The sequence below is a fragment of the Ostrinia furnacalis genome, unplaced genomic scaffold, assembly GCF_004193835.3.
Source record: "Ostrinia furnacalis isolate ACB-3 unplaced genomic scaffold, ASM419383v2 OfSCF1367, whole genome shotgun sequence".
Classification (NCBI taxonomy): domain Eukaryota; kingdom Metazoa; phylum Arthropoda; class Insecta; order Lepidoptera; family Crambidae; genus Ostrinia; species Ostrinia furnacalis.
The window spans coordinates 1-16,981 of record NW_021131606.1 but is presented as its reverse complement, the minus strand read 5'-3'; the positions used below and the strand labels follow the sequence as shown (position 1 = coordinate 16,981).

The following is a 16,981-nucleotide window of genomic DNA, read 5'->3' as shown; positions in this document are numbered from 1 at the left end:
GCAACTTAATGCTTGTGTTATGGGTGCTAGCTTAACGGATATACTACTTATATACTTTTTTTTTTAAATACATAAATATTATACATAGTCACACCCAGACCCGTCACAGAAATTAAAATTCATCATTTCAATTTCTGCCCGGCCGGGAATCGAACCCGGGACCTCTCGGCATAGTAGTCCGTTCTGAACCACTACACCAAACGGCCGACAAAAAAATTAGAGAGAGTCGTGTTCTTGCAGTGGAGACTAATCCCCGTATTCACAAATATTACTATGAGGTCTCACAGTGCGCGTGGAAGCACAGGGTGGCACATGAACTCTATTCAACGCTGTGCTTTCGATTTGCTGCTTCACTTAAGCAATCATCGTTTGTGAACACGGGCGAAAATCAGCTGATGATGAATTTCTGGTTTTGTCTCTGTATTAGGGACATATAAAGCGATTCCTCCTAAATATTATTTTGTTTACAGGCTCTCGATTGCTTCAATCCATAAAACAGATACCCTTGATGCATGGCAACTTAATTTAAACTAAACACACGTAGATAATAAGATAGTTTTTACTGTAACTGTTAAAGAAAATCTAAATACACATGTATCTCAAAGGTGACTGACTGACTGACATAGTGATCTATCAACGCACAGTCCAAACCACTGGACGGATCGGGCTGAAATTTTGCATGCAGGTAGATGTTATGACGTAGGCATCCGCTAAGAAAGGATTTTACGAAACTCCGACCGCTAGTTTGAAATAAATGCACGTAGATAATAAGATAGTTNCTTACACCCTACCATATGTAGGTTTTGAGACAACTTTTAGGGTGTCAATATACACGTATTTACAGACTTACAGCTGGGTATCTCGAATTCCGAGGTGAACTTACTATAATGACTGGACTAACATACATAATGTATGTGTTAGTAATATAGCGACTATATGAAACTTGCGCCAACAAGCAAATTAATGCCTTGAGCTACATAAACAATATTTTTCACAGTTTCTTCTTATGGTTCGTCTTCATCTACTTTAATATTTATTATAGAGATACTAAAATATTGAAGCACTCAAAATTACTTCATATTTTAATTATGTACTATATTTTTAATACATAATGGACAACAGTATAAGGGAGATATCCGGTAATTTGGACCCGGCGGTACAATATACCGAACTCTCCCCTAACTAAATATTGTATCGTCTATTTTTCGATTCTTGAACCCACTCCATTTCGCTTGCCGGGCAACTGGCTTTGATCACTGAGCTACCAAACCGAATTTTACAAAATAATCCAGCATCGTTTACTATAGGTAAAATACTAGCTAGCTCCTGGCCTATTTACTCTTTGCGTTTGCCGCCTCGCTGCCCATCGAGAGTGAGGAGGTAATCGCGGGGACATGCTCCTTCCATGCTATTGGGCTCGCAACAGGCCGTGCATAATCAAATTGACATGTTTGATTATCTTTTTCGCCTTCCCACGTTGTAATAAAGAAAAGTAAGTATATTTCTTTGACGACGATCTAGGTTTTTTTTATTCTTCCGATATATTATTTGGCTTTTATTTCAGCGTCGATCTAGATTTTGGTATATTTAGTTAGCCCAAAGAATGTGACTGTACATTAACCTGACTATGCTAACACAACAGTGTCTGTAAGCCTAATGGCTAGATATCTTATTCCAAAACATTTTTGTTGTTGTGTAACTGACAATAAAATTAAAGAACATTTTACCGACGCCTAAAGCGGTTAATTAAACAATCAATTTTTAATCGGGTCCTCTTCGAAAAACAATTACAAATCAATTTCCTTTCTAAGTTTCTCAAGGAATACACACTGTTTAACAGTTCGGACAACTTGTTCAATAACGTCCGAACGTGTACAAACAGGAATGAAACTGCGCTAATTCGTGCCTAGTCGACTACTGAGCGAAATGCCCCGGGCGTTTGTACTATCGTACAGCTCATCGATTAAATCTGAGACATACGGCTGAGATGAGAAGCAAGCACAACAGTTTGAAAGATTTTATTGAAAAAAAAATGTTACAATCTTTTTTGAACATAATGGGTGAGCCTTTTGCTCGTGTTCAATGATGGAAAGTGATGATCAGGCTGATGGTGGAAGCGTTTATTACAAAGTTACTGCGTATCTTACACTGACTGGGTTGGAGCTATACAAGAACTTAAGATTTGTAAAGCAGGGTGTCTTTTTATTTTATCATCCTTACCTGTGACTGTGATAGGTATAATAGCAAATAGAAGGAAAAAATACTACTCTTTTTCTGTTTTTCTTAAAACCAATGAGCCTTGTCGTGCATGAATACCATTTTCGACGACATTTATGATTATTGCTTACAGTGGAACCTTAATTTATTTGAAAACACTGCTCGCCATTCTACCTCGCCGTGTGTAGTCCGTGCGGTTAAATTTTTCCATCTCAATACGCATGTTTACTGCCACTGTTCCGGGGTTTGTTTTATATTGTGTTTCATTCTGTGTTTTATTTTGTGTTTTACGAGGCACGTCTCTTTCACTGCTGTTCGTCGAGATTTTTGAGGTAAATATTAGAGCTGCTTAATATATTATACAGGCTATGAGGTTTTTACTGGATATAAAGTTAGTTTTGTTTATAGAATTGAAAATGAAGGAGATACGTAAGAAGTGGTTTTCTTGAAAGAATGTGTAGTTAGTGACAGTCAATCACACTATTAATATAAAGGCGAAAGTTTTGTGTGTGTATGTTTGTTACTAGTTGACGTCTGAACGGCTGGAGCGATTTTAATAAAATTTGGCCGACACCCTGGATTAACTCATAGGCTACATTTTACCGCGGGTAACACCGCGGGGCACAGCTAGTTAGTACATAATTAATAATTCTATATGTATTGAGTGTTTGGTTATTTCGATGCTTTTGTCTATCTCTTTCATTTATAAATGACTTTTGTTATAAGATCATTCATTTGTGTAGATTTCTTCTAATCTACATGCTGTTATCTGACCTGTAAACTATAACATTGAAAAGGTACTTAACAACATAGTTAAAACACACTAATTAACCGTTTATTAAACCAACATTTGAAAATCAAACCCTTGAGAACGTAGGAAAGAAATTACCTATTTCCGAAAAGGCATGTAATTAAAAGCAATAAAATCAATGTTGTACACCTTGTAGTCAGCAATTAGGTAATACTACACAACAAAATAGCATTTATGAGTAAAAAAATAAAGGTGAACGAGGTCGCCTCGTTGAAGGTTGTTCTATCGATTGTTTTATTGAGGTCGAATAAAAAGTACTAATAAAAGTTCAGTTGCCGAGATATTTATGGGCGTAGGTTGTAAGGATTCTCTGACAGTGCTGATACATGCGTTAGTAAAGCTATTGGTGCTATAGTTGTACAGGAAAATATATTGTTTAAACTTAAATGTTAGTACATACTTACATCCTTCTATATCCTACTAATATTAATATTATAAATGCGAAAGTTTGGATGTCTGGATGTTTGTTACTCTTTCACGCAAAAACTACTGAACGGATTTTGACGAAACTTTACAGTATTAATGTTTATAACCGAGAATAACATATAGGCTATAATTTATGACGATCTGTGACTAACTAAATTTCACCCGGGTGAAGCCGCTTGAATATGTTCTTCTGATTAATTTCGTTGCGGTCCAATTATAGTTTAACTTTCCCCGGGACAAACTTGACCTTCACTGTTCGGGTTATTGGCGGTCAAGCTGTAGATCCTGGCTACACAGGAGTTGCAGCGGTGGCAACGAGAGGTAGTTACGGTGTTATTGAATCATTAGGGTAAGAATACTTCACAAGATCGTAGAGATCCGATATACGAATCTCAGAACCACCTCTTCTTCTTCTATAGTAACAGATTGTTTAACTTAAGTCACAAGCCTAGTGTCAGTTTAACTAATACCTAGTTTTCAACCAACATCGATAAGAAAAAAATATCTCAATATTTAATACAGTGTAGACACTGTCATAATAATGCAGTCAGTTGTTCATAAACTCTCCGCTCATAGATGAAGAAGAAGACTCAACAATTGCTACAACTGTAGTCAACTTAGCATTTCGCCAGCTACCCTCATTCCAACTCATACTTGCACAGCTAAAGCCCAATAATCTCCGGCCCGAAACAAACTTAGCAAAATTTTAATAACAACAGTCAGAAATGGCGTGTTTTTCAATTCATAGAGAAAGAATTTGTATCGCCCGAATGGCCGAAGTTACCACTTAAAACCGGAATTCTGGGAGTTGGGTACCCAAACTTTCGCAATAAAAGTGCTGGGGTGGGTCCTCAGTGTCAGCGGTTGGCGAGCGCCCAAAACGGTCGGGTCAAGTGGGTAGTCAAATGGTATGTGAAAGTTGTATTTCAGTTGATGAAAATTTGCGAGGACTGATTGGCGGGTACCCAAAAATAATTTTGTGGGTCGAGTGATCGACAAAAACTATTGCTGCTATTTCGATTCCAGAAAATTCTCCAAATTTTCGTGTGTCTTCTAGCTCTCTGTGCTTTTTATTTGTCAGAAAGACTCTTTTATTTTCTATCGCAATCCTAGGAAAACAAAGAAAGGAAATCATAAAAATAGTCATATAAATCCATATAGCATTCGTGGCTCATAAAGCCTCCAAACTTCGACTTGATACTTATTCAAGTTTTGAATTTTTATACATTTTGATTGCTGAAGTTTTGTCTGTGGTATATTTAGTGTTTTAAAAGATTAATCTAATCCAGGTGGAATAAGACCTTCTGTAGCCAGAATCTACAGTTTGACCGCCAGTAATAACTCAACTAAGACAGACTTAGACAAAGTACTAGTACAGGCTTTTAAAAAGTACTTTTACACGTCCCAGTAATAACCCTACCACTGCTTCGCGACACTAAATGGGCCAGTGCTGAGAAGAAGCAGCGCAAGAAACTCTGTCACTATTGTCAGCTTCCTTTGCAAGGATTTACAGTCTTTGAAATATCCATAGTCATATTGATGCGAGCTAGGAAGTTAAGCATTCCAAACATTTTTATTTAATCATCAACTTTATTTTTTTCATTAAAGGTACTTTTAATATGTCCTTTAAAAATTTATGAATGGGCAATTATACAACAGCTTGTGGGGATTTTTTTCTTTACTTTGGCAATATAATATCCTCACCCCGCCATCACCGAGGCCCCACCTCACCCCAGTGCCGCCGCGGCCGTTGGCTGAACGATCACCGCCATTTATCCTGCTCAACACCAATTGTCTTCCAGACTGAACACTGAACAGTAATATGTGACGAGAGGCGAAATTGGTGAAATTTGTCAGCAGTTACAGCCAAATGCTTTGGGGTTTGCTGTCAAAGATATTAGAACAAACATTGTGGAGTACGCAGTGTGTATACCAATAACTTCTTTGCGTTGACTCAAATACGTTGTAGTTAAATCAACCGATCTATCTAGAAATCATTAAGGGAGGCCTATGTTCAGCAGTGAACGTCCTGTGGCTGAAACGATGATGAAAAAGAAGAATATACTCCATCAGTCCTAGATTTATAATTATAACTGCATGCGGCTTTGGCAGAGCAGAACAAAACCACTTCTACTCTTTCCGTGGATGTCGTAAAAGCGACTAAGGAACAAATAAGCGAACATAAGGCCTCGTCAATTCGTCTGCATAGCGTGGGGTACACTACTCGGAGACAAAAATGCCCCATTTGCCTTTGGTCAATTAGAGAGTCGTGCTCTTGTAGTGGAGGCTAACGCCCGTACTCACAAACATTACTTTAAGGTCTCACAGTGCGCGTGGAAGCACAGGGTGACACATGAGCCAATCACAGAGCTCTATTCAACGCTGTGCTTTCGATTTGCTGCTTAAGAAAGCATCGTTTGTGAATACGGGCGGAAATCAGCTGATGATGAATTTCGTGGATTTGTCTCTGTATCAGGGGCACATTAAAGCGATTCCTCCTAAATATTATATTGTGTTACAGGGTCTTGATTGCTTCAATCCATGACAGATACCCTTGATGCATGGCAACTTAATTTGAACTAAATACACATTATAACATTGAAAGCAACATGGAAAGCATTGGGGGAGGTCTATGTTCAGCAGTAGATCCCATGGCTGAGATGATGATGTTGATGATGACACATTATAATAAGACTAGCTTTCCGCCAGCGGATTCGCCCGCGTGGAATTTTGTCTGTCATAGAAAAACTTTTATTTAGTATAGATAGATNAGATAGTTATTACTGTAACTGTTAAAGAAATAACGCGTTTATCTCACCTCCAATCAGCCAAGAAAACGATACAAACCGTAATATTTCTATAGCAATGAGCACTCCCATTACAAAAGTACGACACACGCGGCCCTATATCTCTTACAGTAAGTGCCCTTCGTGATATATTGGAAATATTCCACCGAAACTCTTTCTTTTGTATAAAAAGATTTCTTTTATCACATTCCGTTATTGCCTTGTGTCGCGGTTGAGGGAGAAAATCAGGTTTTTGACAACTGGGTCATATTTTTTCATGGGCCTTACTGAATTTATTGAAAAGGCCTGGCGAGGTGATTCACGTACTGGACTACGATAGCAGTTGCAGTTACAGGTTTGAATCTTGCTGGGTGCAAAAATTGTATGGATGGAGCATGTACGAGTATACCCAAAATCGTGAACTTTTAAAATATAAATTCATGGAAGTTTAAGTAAAATAAAAATATGTTGTAAAACTGTTATCCAGTAGGTAAAACAGACAAGGACACATCAAGCTGAAAAGTAAGGCATCGTATAGGTATAATCCACTTAAAAAGTCACTAAAAAGGATATGTAGAGTGCGTGAGCTGGTGTACCAAAGCAATTTCTTTAGAAATTGGTTCAGGATGTTTAGAGAGTAAACATAGCGAAGTGGCAGGAGGGGGTTAAAGTTCCCACTTTTGAGTTTTTTGCTAATATCTTTAAAATGGTGCTTCACAGAGAAAAAATATCTACGACGCAATGAAAGCTAATATTTACTAAATCTTTTGTCCTAAACTCTTTTTTCAAATCCCTACCCATATTCGAACTACACGTCTGGAAATTGTCCATTTTGAGTCGTACGCACGCAAACTTCTCAGCATTCCAGTCACCTTTTAAAAAGAAAAATTTGCCAAGTAAAATACCTATCTAACGATACACCGCACGATGGGGTAGAAGATGAAAAAAAAATCCCCACTTTACATGTAGGGGAGATACACTAAAAAAATTTTTTTTCTAAATTTTATTTTACGATTTTGTCGGCGTAATTAATGTATATACCTCTAGTGCCAATAATTTCCAAGCAAAAACCTCGAACAGACAGACAGACATATCGAAACTATAAGGGTTCCTTGTCAGGACTACGGAACCCTAAAAAGGATAGACGAAAAAGATATTCCCACAAATCAGCCAATACCCCAAATTCCAAACATGGACAAGTGACTGCCACACAGCTATGAAATAAAGCTTTCCGTGACTACTGCCATTATGACAGAACAAAAATAAGCACTAATACGTAACTGTTGACCTAACTTCAGTTACAACAAACTTAGTACTGCCGCAGACTAGGTTACAATGTCATGTTTAGGAGGTATTACTAATTGGATATTTGATATCATCAACCAATAATAAATATTTGCTACTAAATTATAAGCGAACCATGACATCAGTAATACTCATAGTGTGGTGGTCTTCATCTTATCGCGTCGACAACAAACCTATACAGTGTCAGCCCAAAACTCCGGTACAAGAGTGGCGTTGACAGGAGCATTCATTAAATCCTCCTGCGTGCAGTTGCTCGGGCACGCAGGGCACGACATCATTTGCTTCATTGACTGGGGAACAAAATCGCACCTGCACTCCAAGTTTAAGCCATCCAAGAATCCCCACCAGATTGTCTTTACTGCGGTTTACTGCGACCTGTGCCCGAAGGTGGTGGTTGTAATGAAGGAATGATGATAAATAATGATATGATCCAAGTTTAGGATGTCATTACTGAAGGAAAGAATGACAATAATATTGATGTCATCATTACTGAGATCTTTTGCGGCAGCGGCCCAGCGGCCGTCAACTCTGCGAGCTATGTGCCCCGCCCACTGCCACTTGATTTTAGCAATTCTGCGAGCTATGTCGGTCACTTTGGTTCCTCTGCGGATCTCCTTAATTCTGAATCGATCAAACAGCGAAACTCCGAGCATATCCCGCCCGCTCCATCGTTTTTTTGGATTATTTGCCTCGTGAACAACTTTGTACCGGCCCTTAGTCTGCAAATTCAGTTAAGCATCAAGTAATCACAGGTTATTAGAGTTTTACTTAACACTAACAATACACTACAAGTGTATTAGAAGTGGAAATGTGTTACAACGAGATTCCGATAAGAAAACTTAATAGTCTGGAGGAAAAAGTAGTATTTTTATAAAGAGGGTATTACGTCACCGTCGTGGCAGAATTAAATAACTGACACTTTTGGCAAAAACCACTTTTTCCACTTTTTGTATAGTAGAAAGTGTTACCTATATTTTGGTCTCACTCTCGTGGCAATATCTATGATATTTCCAAAGATATCTTCAGTTTAGTGAAACTATTGACCATAAATTACAACTCTGTTTGTTGTAGAATTAANATTTTTTCATGGGCCTTACTGAATTTATTGAAAATGCCTGGCGTGGTGATTCACGTACTGGACTTAGATAGCAGTTGCAGTTACGGGCTTGAATCATGCTGCATTTACTTAGTATACCTACCCAAAATCGTGAACTTTTGAAAATATAAATTCATAGGAGTTTAAGTAAAATAAAAATATGTTATGAAACTGTTATCCAGTAAGTAGAACAGACAAGGACACATCAAGCTGAAAAGTAAGGCATCCTATATGTATAGTCCACTCAAAAAGTTACCAAAAGGGGGTGTAGAGTGCGTGAGCTGGTACCTAAGCAATTTAAGATTTTAAACTTTCGCGTTCCGTTTCAACTAAAATAGTAAGACGTCAGCCGCCAGTCTGCTTGTGACCACGGCTGCAGCATCGCAGCCGAAACGTCAAGCCGTGAGTACATAATGTAACTCATTAATAAACGTCGCGTTAAGACCCGTGTCTTACTATTTTACCTAAGCAATTTCTTCAGAAATTGGTTCAGGATGTTTAGAGAGTAAACATACTAAAAGTCCCCACCTCTAAGGGGGGGCGCAGGAGTGGGGGGAGAGGGTTATTATTCTCACTTTTAAGTTTTTTGCTAACATCTTTAAAATGGCGCTTCAAAGAGAAAAAATATCTAATACGCGATGAAAGCTAATAAAATTTTCTAGATCTTTCGTTCAACTCTTTTTTCAAATCCCTACCCGTTTTCGAACTACACGTCCGGAAAGTGAACATTTTGAGTCGTACGCACGCAAACTCCTCAGCATTCCAATGGCCTTTAAAAAAAGGATAGACGAAAAAGATGTCCCACAAATCAGCCAATACCCCAAATTCCAAACATGGACAAGTGACTGCCACACGGCTATGAAATAAAGCTTTCCGTGACTACCGCCATTACGACAGAACAAAAATAAGCACTAATACGTAACTGTTGACCTAACTTCAGTTACAACAAACTTAGTACTGCCGCAGACTAGGTTACAATGTAATGGTTAGGAGTCAGATGTTCACCAATTGGATATTTGATATCATCAACCAATAAATAATATTTGCTACTAAATTATAAGTGAACCATGTCATCTATACGTACACCGTGTTCCAAAATTGAACGATAACCCGGCGCCATACATAAAGTCTAATTTTTTAGAAATCAGCAGAAATGTCATCAAAAATGGCCAACTGACATAAAAATATTTTTAGTCTGTGAACTAGTGATGCGACAAAACCTCTCGTTAATCGCGAAGTGAAATTATTGTAGTACTTGCGTATCGCCGGGTGATCGTCAAAATACTAAAAATATGCAACAAAGTCGCAACATTGAATAATCAGTTTCATAATCAGTTCAGATTATGAAATTTTCTAGAACAGGAAACAAACTGTATGCACAGATGTAACCAAAAAACACACTGGACAGTAAAACAATCAATGATATCCGTAAAGTTATTAAACTTCAAATAGTTGCAAAAAGTTCTGTTGGACAGCGTTGCTACTAGTGACATCTCGCTCGCTCAGTTCTTTGTTGCTGTATTCCGCTAGGGAGGTAATTTAAGATGCTATCAATTGAAAGAAGATTTTTATTTTCTTTTATTTTATTTACTTATATTAGTCCAATCAACGAGGAGATTCGTTGTATGGAGACATNAACTTTTTGCCAACACTGGTAGTTACTAATTGTTGCAGACAGGGAACATAATCCATGACATGCGCAAATGATAGCTGTTATGATGAAATAATTCTTTGACTGTACATTTATAAAATCGATTAAAAATAAATACTTACCCCCTTACTAATAAAACTTATACGCTCGTTGAACAGTGTTTTAAAGTGACGTTTANATTGTTGCAGACAGGGAACATAATCCATGACATGCGCAAATGATAGCTGTTATGATGAAATAATTATTTGACAGTACATTAAAATTTATAAAATCGATTAAAAATAAATACTTACCCCCTTACTAATAAAACTTACACGCTCGTTGAACAGTGTTTTAAAGTGACGTTTAGTATGGAAATGTCATTTTAAGACAGTGTTCAACAACTGTGTAACTTTTTATTAGTAAGGGGGTTATTATTCTTCAAATACTTAATTGTAATCCACACTAATTTACGCTTCTGAATAATAAATTAAAAACACCAAAAGTTAAATCGTCGTCGTCGTTTCAGCCAAATGACGTCCACAACTGGACAAAGGCCTCCCTCAAGGTTTTCCACAATGAACGGTCCTGCGCTGCTCGCATCCAGGCTCTTCCCTTGATTCAGGCTCGACCTTTACCAGATCGTCGGTCCACCTAGTAGGAGGCCTGCCCACGCTACGTCTTCTAGCTCGTGGTCGCCACTCGAGAACTTTCCTGCCCCAACGGCCATCGTCTCTACGAGCTATGTGCCCCGCCCACTGCCACTGCAAAAGTTAAATAAAAACGAAAAAAAAAACTCTTCAAAACAAAACACACGTATTCATTGTCAGGACAAAAACCATTATATGATCGATATTTAATTAATTTAGTTTCGTATCGCTGAGTGGTGCAATTCGAGGGTTCACGGGCTATATTTGCATTAAGCGACATCTTGGGCGATATTAAATTGCGAGAATTTTCTGCGTTGTTTGAGCTCGGTTTGTAGCGATCTGAACACTTTATTGTTGCTTGAAACATCAGTTTTAGGTCTAGTCCAAATCTAGTTTGTCTGATACGACATAAATTGTAGAGAAATAGGACTTCATAAAATGATTATGAAATTGACGTAAGTGATTTTGCTTGAAAACTACGCAACAAAAGGCATTTAAATCGTTATGCCTGAATTTGAAATTTATTATTGGTGTCGCTTTAAACATGCCAGCCCGCACTTGAAATTCATACTTGATGTCGCTTAAAACATTTTTGCCTGAACTTGAAATACATACATTATTGTCACTTAAAACATTTATTCTGCATCTTATTTTAATACGATGCGCTTAAAATATTTTGATATTCAAAGGAAATTTTTGTTACTTGGTGGATGGATAGACTTTTTTTCTCGAACTAATTTAACAACCATCTGTCGCACCGCATCAGACATAAATTATTGAAAATGTAAGTGGTGAAATACCTTTTTCTTTTACCGAAATTAGGAAAGCTAGTTCGTTAAGATAGGTGACTGGCATTAAGTCCAGCTTCTGTACAGTATTCTGTGCAAGTGAGTTCTAAATAATAATAGGCAATATTTTGTGTAATGCATTTTGGCCGCGCGTGCCCCCTGTGTCGCTGAAGCCATCCGTTTCGGACAAAACAGATATGTACAGTTTCTCCCAAACCCGTCCTCAAGATAGGGCTTGAGCCGAGGTTTCAAATTAATATTCAAAATTAAGAGCTGTAGCAAACCGTATGTATTCGGTCGGTACTGAGTAACGGGTCCTCCGCCTAGTACCAAATAAGATTGGTAATAATAATTCATATATGGAAAAATGGGGTGCGCCAAAGTTCACCTAAATTTTCAACTCCGATAATTGGAAATCCGAAAATGTTCTTCCTAACATTTTTCATCCTAACAATCATAATTCCTAACTACTGTGTCTCTGATGTTCATAATTCCGAAGCATTCAACTTCATAATGTCATTAGCAATGAAAATTAATATACTTTTATTTGTTTTCCTATATTTTCTCAACATAACCCTCTTGTACACTATTATTCAAAGTGTTATCTTTTTTGTTTAGAATTCTTTCTTTGACGATAATATTACTTGTCTCAAGTTCAAGTTTGTTGGCATTAGCACGTATACTTGAAGAAGAATTAGCGAATTGGTCCTATTCATAATTTATTGGTTTAACTTAAGTTAGAACTGCGACCATAACGCACGAGCCGAGCAAGCGAAGCCAGAGTGACGCTCCAGTCAATCAGTCAAGTTCCATAAACGAATCGGTCCTATTCATAATTATTGGTTTAGGTTAGATTAGAACTTTGACCATAACGCACGAGCCGAGCGAGCGAAGCCAGAGTCCCGCCCCAGTCATTTAGTCAAGTTCCAGAAACGAATCGGTCCTATTCATAATTTATTGGTTTAGGTTAGGTTAGAATTGTGACCACAACGCATGAGCCGAGCGACCGAAGCCAGAGTCCCACCCCAGTCATTCAGTCAAGTTCCAGAAACGAATCAGTCCTATTCATAATTATTGGTTTAAGTTAGGTTAGAGCTGTGACCACAACGCACGAGCCGAGCAAGCGAAGCCAGAGTCCCGCTCCAGTCATTCAGTCAAGTTCCAGAAACGAATCGGTCCTATTCATAAAATTATTGGTTTAAGTTAGATTAGAACTGTGACCTTACGTTACCTTTGCGAAGAAAACCTTCTGTACGTAGTACTTATTATTATTCTGTGAGTGAGTGAAAATATTATGGTAATTATGTTTAGGGATAAATAAAGTGTTATGATAAAAAACAGTAGGAGTTTAAATATATTTACATTAATGATATTATTATTAATTAAAATTTTCGGAAACATGAGTGTTATGAACATCGCCAGTAGCACTACAAATAGTATGAATGAAAACTTTAGGATGAAAAATTTTAGGAAGAGTGATCATTCGGATTTAAAATCGTTAGGAAGAACAATTTCGGGTAAATAACTTTAGGTGAGCCAATTATGGACCCGGACCAATTATGGACTTGGCAAATGGCCAATAGATGTATAAAAATGGACGGAGCAATTATTCACACGACGTAATTACGTAAAAATAAGAACTATAACATAGTAAAGGAAATTCTATTGGATTACTGTGAAAAGCTATGTATTTGAACATATAAAAGCGTATTAAAAAATAAAAATCAGCAGAGCAATTTTTCACTAGAAGTTATAGTGCAAAATGTTAAAAGTTAAATTTCAGGTATCTCTGAAATCGAAAAAGTGTTGGATTCTTTTACATACATATTCTAAGTAGTACATAGGTACGTATACAGAAAGAGTTTCAGGCTGAGAATTTTTACACAGAGAGTTATTAACGATTTTCATGTTTAGGTCAAAAAACATAACTTCCCAAAAAAAATTTTGTTGGATTTTTGCATATCTATGATCTATATTACCTACTTTCACCATGTGCCAAGTTTCATTGACGGACGAATTATTCGGGTTACAAACGCCTCGTTGATTGGACTAATAAAGGAAACTGTTATATGACTCGTAATACCTAGGCAGTAAAATAATGTGTGACAAAAATATTTCATTATTAACAATTACGTCGAATATTTTAATAATTGGCGTTTTTGTACAGGTTATTTTATTGTTTCCGATCGTTATACTCGCTATTAATTGCGTCTTACCATTTCTCCGTAGTACTCGTAAAGTATTGTTATTGTGTTTGTTTTTGAGGATCAAAGATTTGATACAGTAATAATTGGAATGCCAGTTAAAGTAAAGTCAATATTCTCGTTTGTATTGCGTAAACCATAAATATTTTTTGTATCAGGTGTAGGTTATTAATGTCAAATTAAATATGATTTAGTATTTATTCTAATTGTAAATACGTGAATAATAGATATCACTATTTTCGTATATACAGGGTGTCCCGTAATGTAACGTCAAGCCGGAACTGGGTGTTGAGGCAAGTTGTGCTGGTTATTAGAAAAATATAAAAAAAAATCTATGTGGCATATTTTAAAAATAATAGGCATTTAAATAAAATCAAAAAATTCTACTCCAGGTGACGGTCCTTTTGCTCGTGTTGCCACAAATCTTCACTTTTTCCAAATTTTTTTTTGTTATGTGACCCTGAATAATGCTTCTCTAAATTGTTATCAAAATTACAATTTCTAATTTATTTTCTTTACGGTGTGTGTATTCATGTTGTATTTCATCACCATCATTATCTCTTCTATAAGACGTCCACACAGCTGAACATAGGCCTCCCTCAATGCTTTCCATGTTGTCCGGTTGGTAGCAGCCTGCGTCCACCTACAAGGTGGATCGACGACATAGTGAAGGTAGCAGGAATTTTATTTATTTAAAGAAAATATACTTACTGTACCGTCCTCGCCTTACAATTTCTAAGACCTCTGACAGTGGTGTTATACATTATCAGTTTAATGTTCAGACTTGATGAGTCTATGGTCTCGAAGAATAGTGGGTCCAGTGTTTCCACTCCGTACTCAGGGATTCCCGCAGCAAATATTGGAATAGCTGCGTTAGTAGTATTCGTCAGGCATTTCACGTCTCTTGCATTGCATTTAATTATAAAAGGAACTGTCAAATTAAAAAAGGCTTTTAATATATTACAGAGCATTTTGGTACCCATAACACAAGTTAAATCTTGATTTGTACGAATTCGTTTTAAATACAAGCGCTACTTTAAGTTTTATTTTAATTAGGAAGGTACCTACTTTAGTAAGAAATACAGATAATTTATTTTATTTTGTTTTATTCAATAAGTACATATTAAACAGGTTACAGTCATTTCCATAACAAAATACATCAACAAAATGAACAGTGTCTAGACTCCAACCTAAAAGTTGCGTAAATTTAAATTAAATAAAAAATAATTTAAAAAAAGAGCTGTAAAACAAACAATGTGTTACTGAATAACAAATTTTCAGATTCATTGTAGGTATAACACGATTATTTTGCTTGCGATTCCCAATTAAAGAAATGTTTTTTTAGGTACTAAGGCTGCTGAGTTGCACCAACAAACGTCAAACATCTGTCAAACTCCATACAAAAAACACCGGTTAACGTTATAGTTACGGTCAAAGTTTGGTGGTGCAAGCGTTATTGTATTTAAAACCTAAGAGAAAGCCATAGCTGATAAGTACTCTATAAAATACTATAAATTATTATGTACATTACCTGGAACAGCATTTGCAAAAGCGAACAAACTCACAAATAATAAATAATTCCACATTTTATGTGATTTCACGGCCTATTCCATTGACGACTTATTTGTGTTTAAATCAAATTGTTTATACTTACGCCAAACTTTTAACATAACCTTTGTTTACCTCTTGCAAATCAATAATTATGTGTGAGACATCTCTTGAAGGCATTAAAATGTCAATCACTTTAGATACGTTTACATAATTATTATTATGAAAATAAAGTCTAGTAGGTAATACAAATTATCTAATACTAAAATTAGGTAAATGACGAAAATAAAACAAAAGTAAAAAAATATGATTTAATAATTAAACTTATAGTTTCAAAGGATTCTACATTCTTTACATAACGTTACACACAGTACACGAATATTCTATTAGTTTCACGTCCCCAAACTTTAGTTGTCATCGAAACTTAGCCTGGGTTGCACCATCTTTAACTCACACATCTTTAACTTTGCCAAACGTCAAAAATCTGTCAAACTTTATACAAAAAACATCGGTTATCGCTATAGTTACGGTCAAAGTTAGGTGGTGCAACTCAGCCTTAACGTTAACCCCAGAGGTTTAATTGCCATTAATTAAGGGAAAAAAACCATTTAATTTTAATAAGTAAAAGAATAACACCACAAAGTTTCTTAATTATAAAAATTAAATTATAAGGTGAGTTGCACCACTTCATTTCACCGTAACTATAACGACAACCGGTGTTTTTTGTATGGAGTTTGACAGATTTTTGACGTTTGTTAAAGTTAAAGTCAGACGGTGCAAGCCAGCCTAGACAGTACAAAGGATAAGTTGGCAAATATTTTGACGCTAACAGTAATCACATTTAAATAAGTGGCAATCTTGAAGAATTTTACATGTGCGATATTGTTTTTTTTTACAATAAAACATGCATGACACGAAACTTTTGAAACTTAAATGCACTTTTTAACTCTTTGTCAATCTGCCTTTTTTACACCTAAGGCTTTGTGAAAACTTAATCAAGGCTTAAATCTTCCGTAGGAACTGCCAGAAAGAAGGGTCTGATGGTGTTTATGATTCTGACAACCACAGTTTTGATGACTGGCGACCCGACCGTGGATATGATTTCGTTTCCATTGTCTGCTATGACTGCTTCGACCGCTTTTGCTGTCAAAAAATAATAGTTCAAATTATACTATTTGGTCATACTAAACCCTAATAATACTGAACTGATTTTGATTAAACTGCACAGTATTATTGGTCAGATTTATTTATTTACAGTATCAGTAACACTATAAATTTACGCTTGCTATAAATTTCACGCGGAAAAAGCCGCGGGTAAAAGCTAAGTAGTTTATTTTTAGTAGAGTCACTATCTGTTGTCTTCATGAAATTATTATTGACGTCACGCCGAAGGTCATATTAAGAATCTATGAAAATATATTGACATTGACGTGACGAGACAACATAGCCGTTTAAAGGTGGACGCACACCTGACAGCGCCGCGCGTGACGCAGTCATCGCATTTTTTAAATGTTTATATG

At 36.5% G+C, this 16,981-nt stretch overlaps 1 protein-coding gene across 1 annotated transcript; it reads right to left on the bottom strand.

Annotated features, from left to right (window-relative positions):
* Nucleotides 1–14,620: 14,620 nt before the first annotated feature.
* On the bottom strand, nt 14,621–15,712 carry LOC114352449 (juvenile hormone-binding protein-like). The gene is made up of 2 exons (XM_028304057.1): nt 15,445–15,712; nt 14,621–14,844 (listed from the first exon to the last, which is right to left on the bottom strand). The coding sequence occupies exons 1-2, from the start codon at nt 15,497–15,499 to the stop codon at nt 14,621–14,623; spliced, it is 279 nt and encodes a 92-aa protein (XP_028159858.1). The 5' UTR covers nt 15,500–15,712.
* Nucleotides 15,713–16,981: the final 1,269 nt, after the last annotated feature.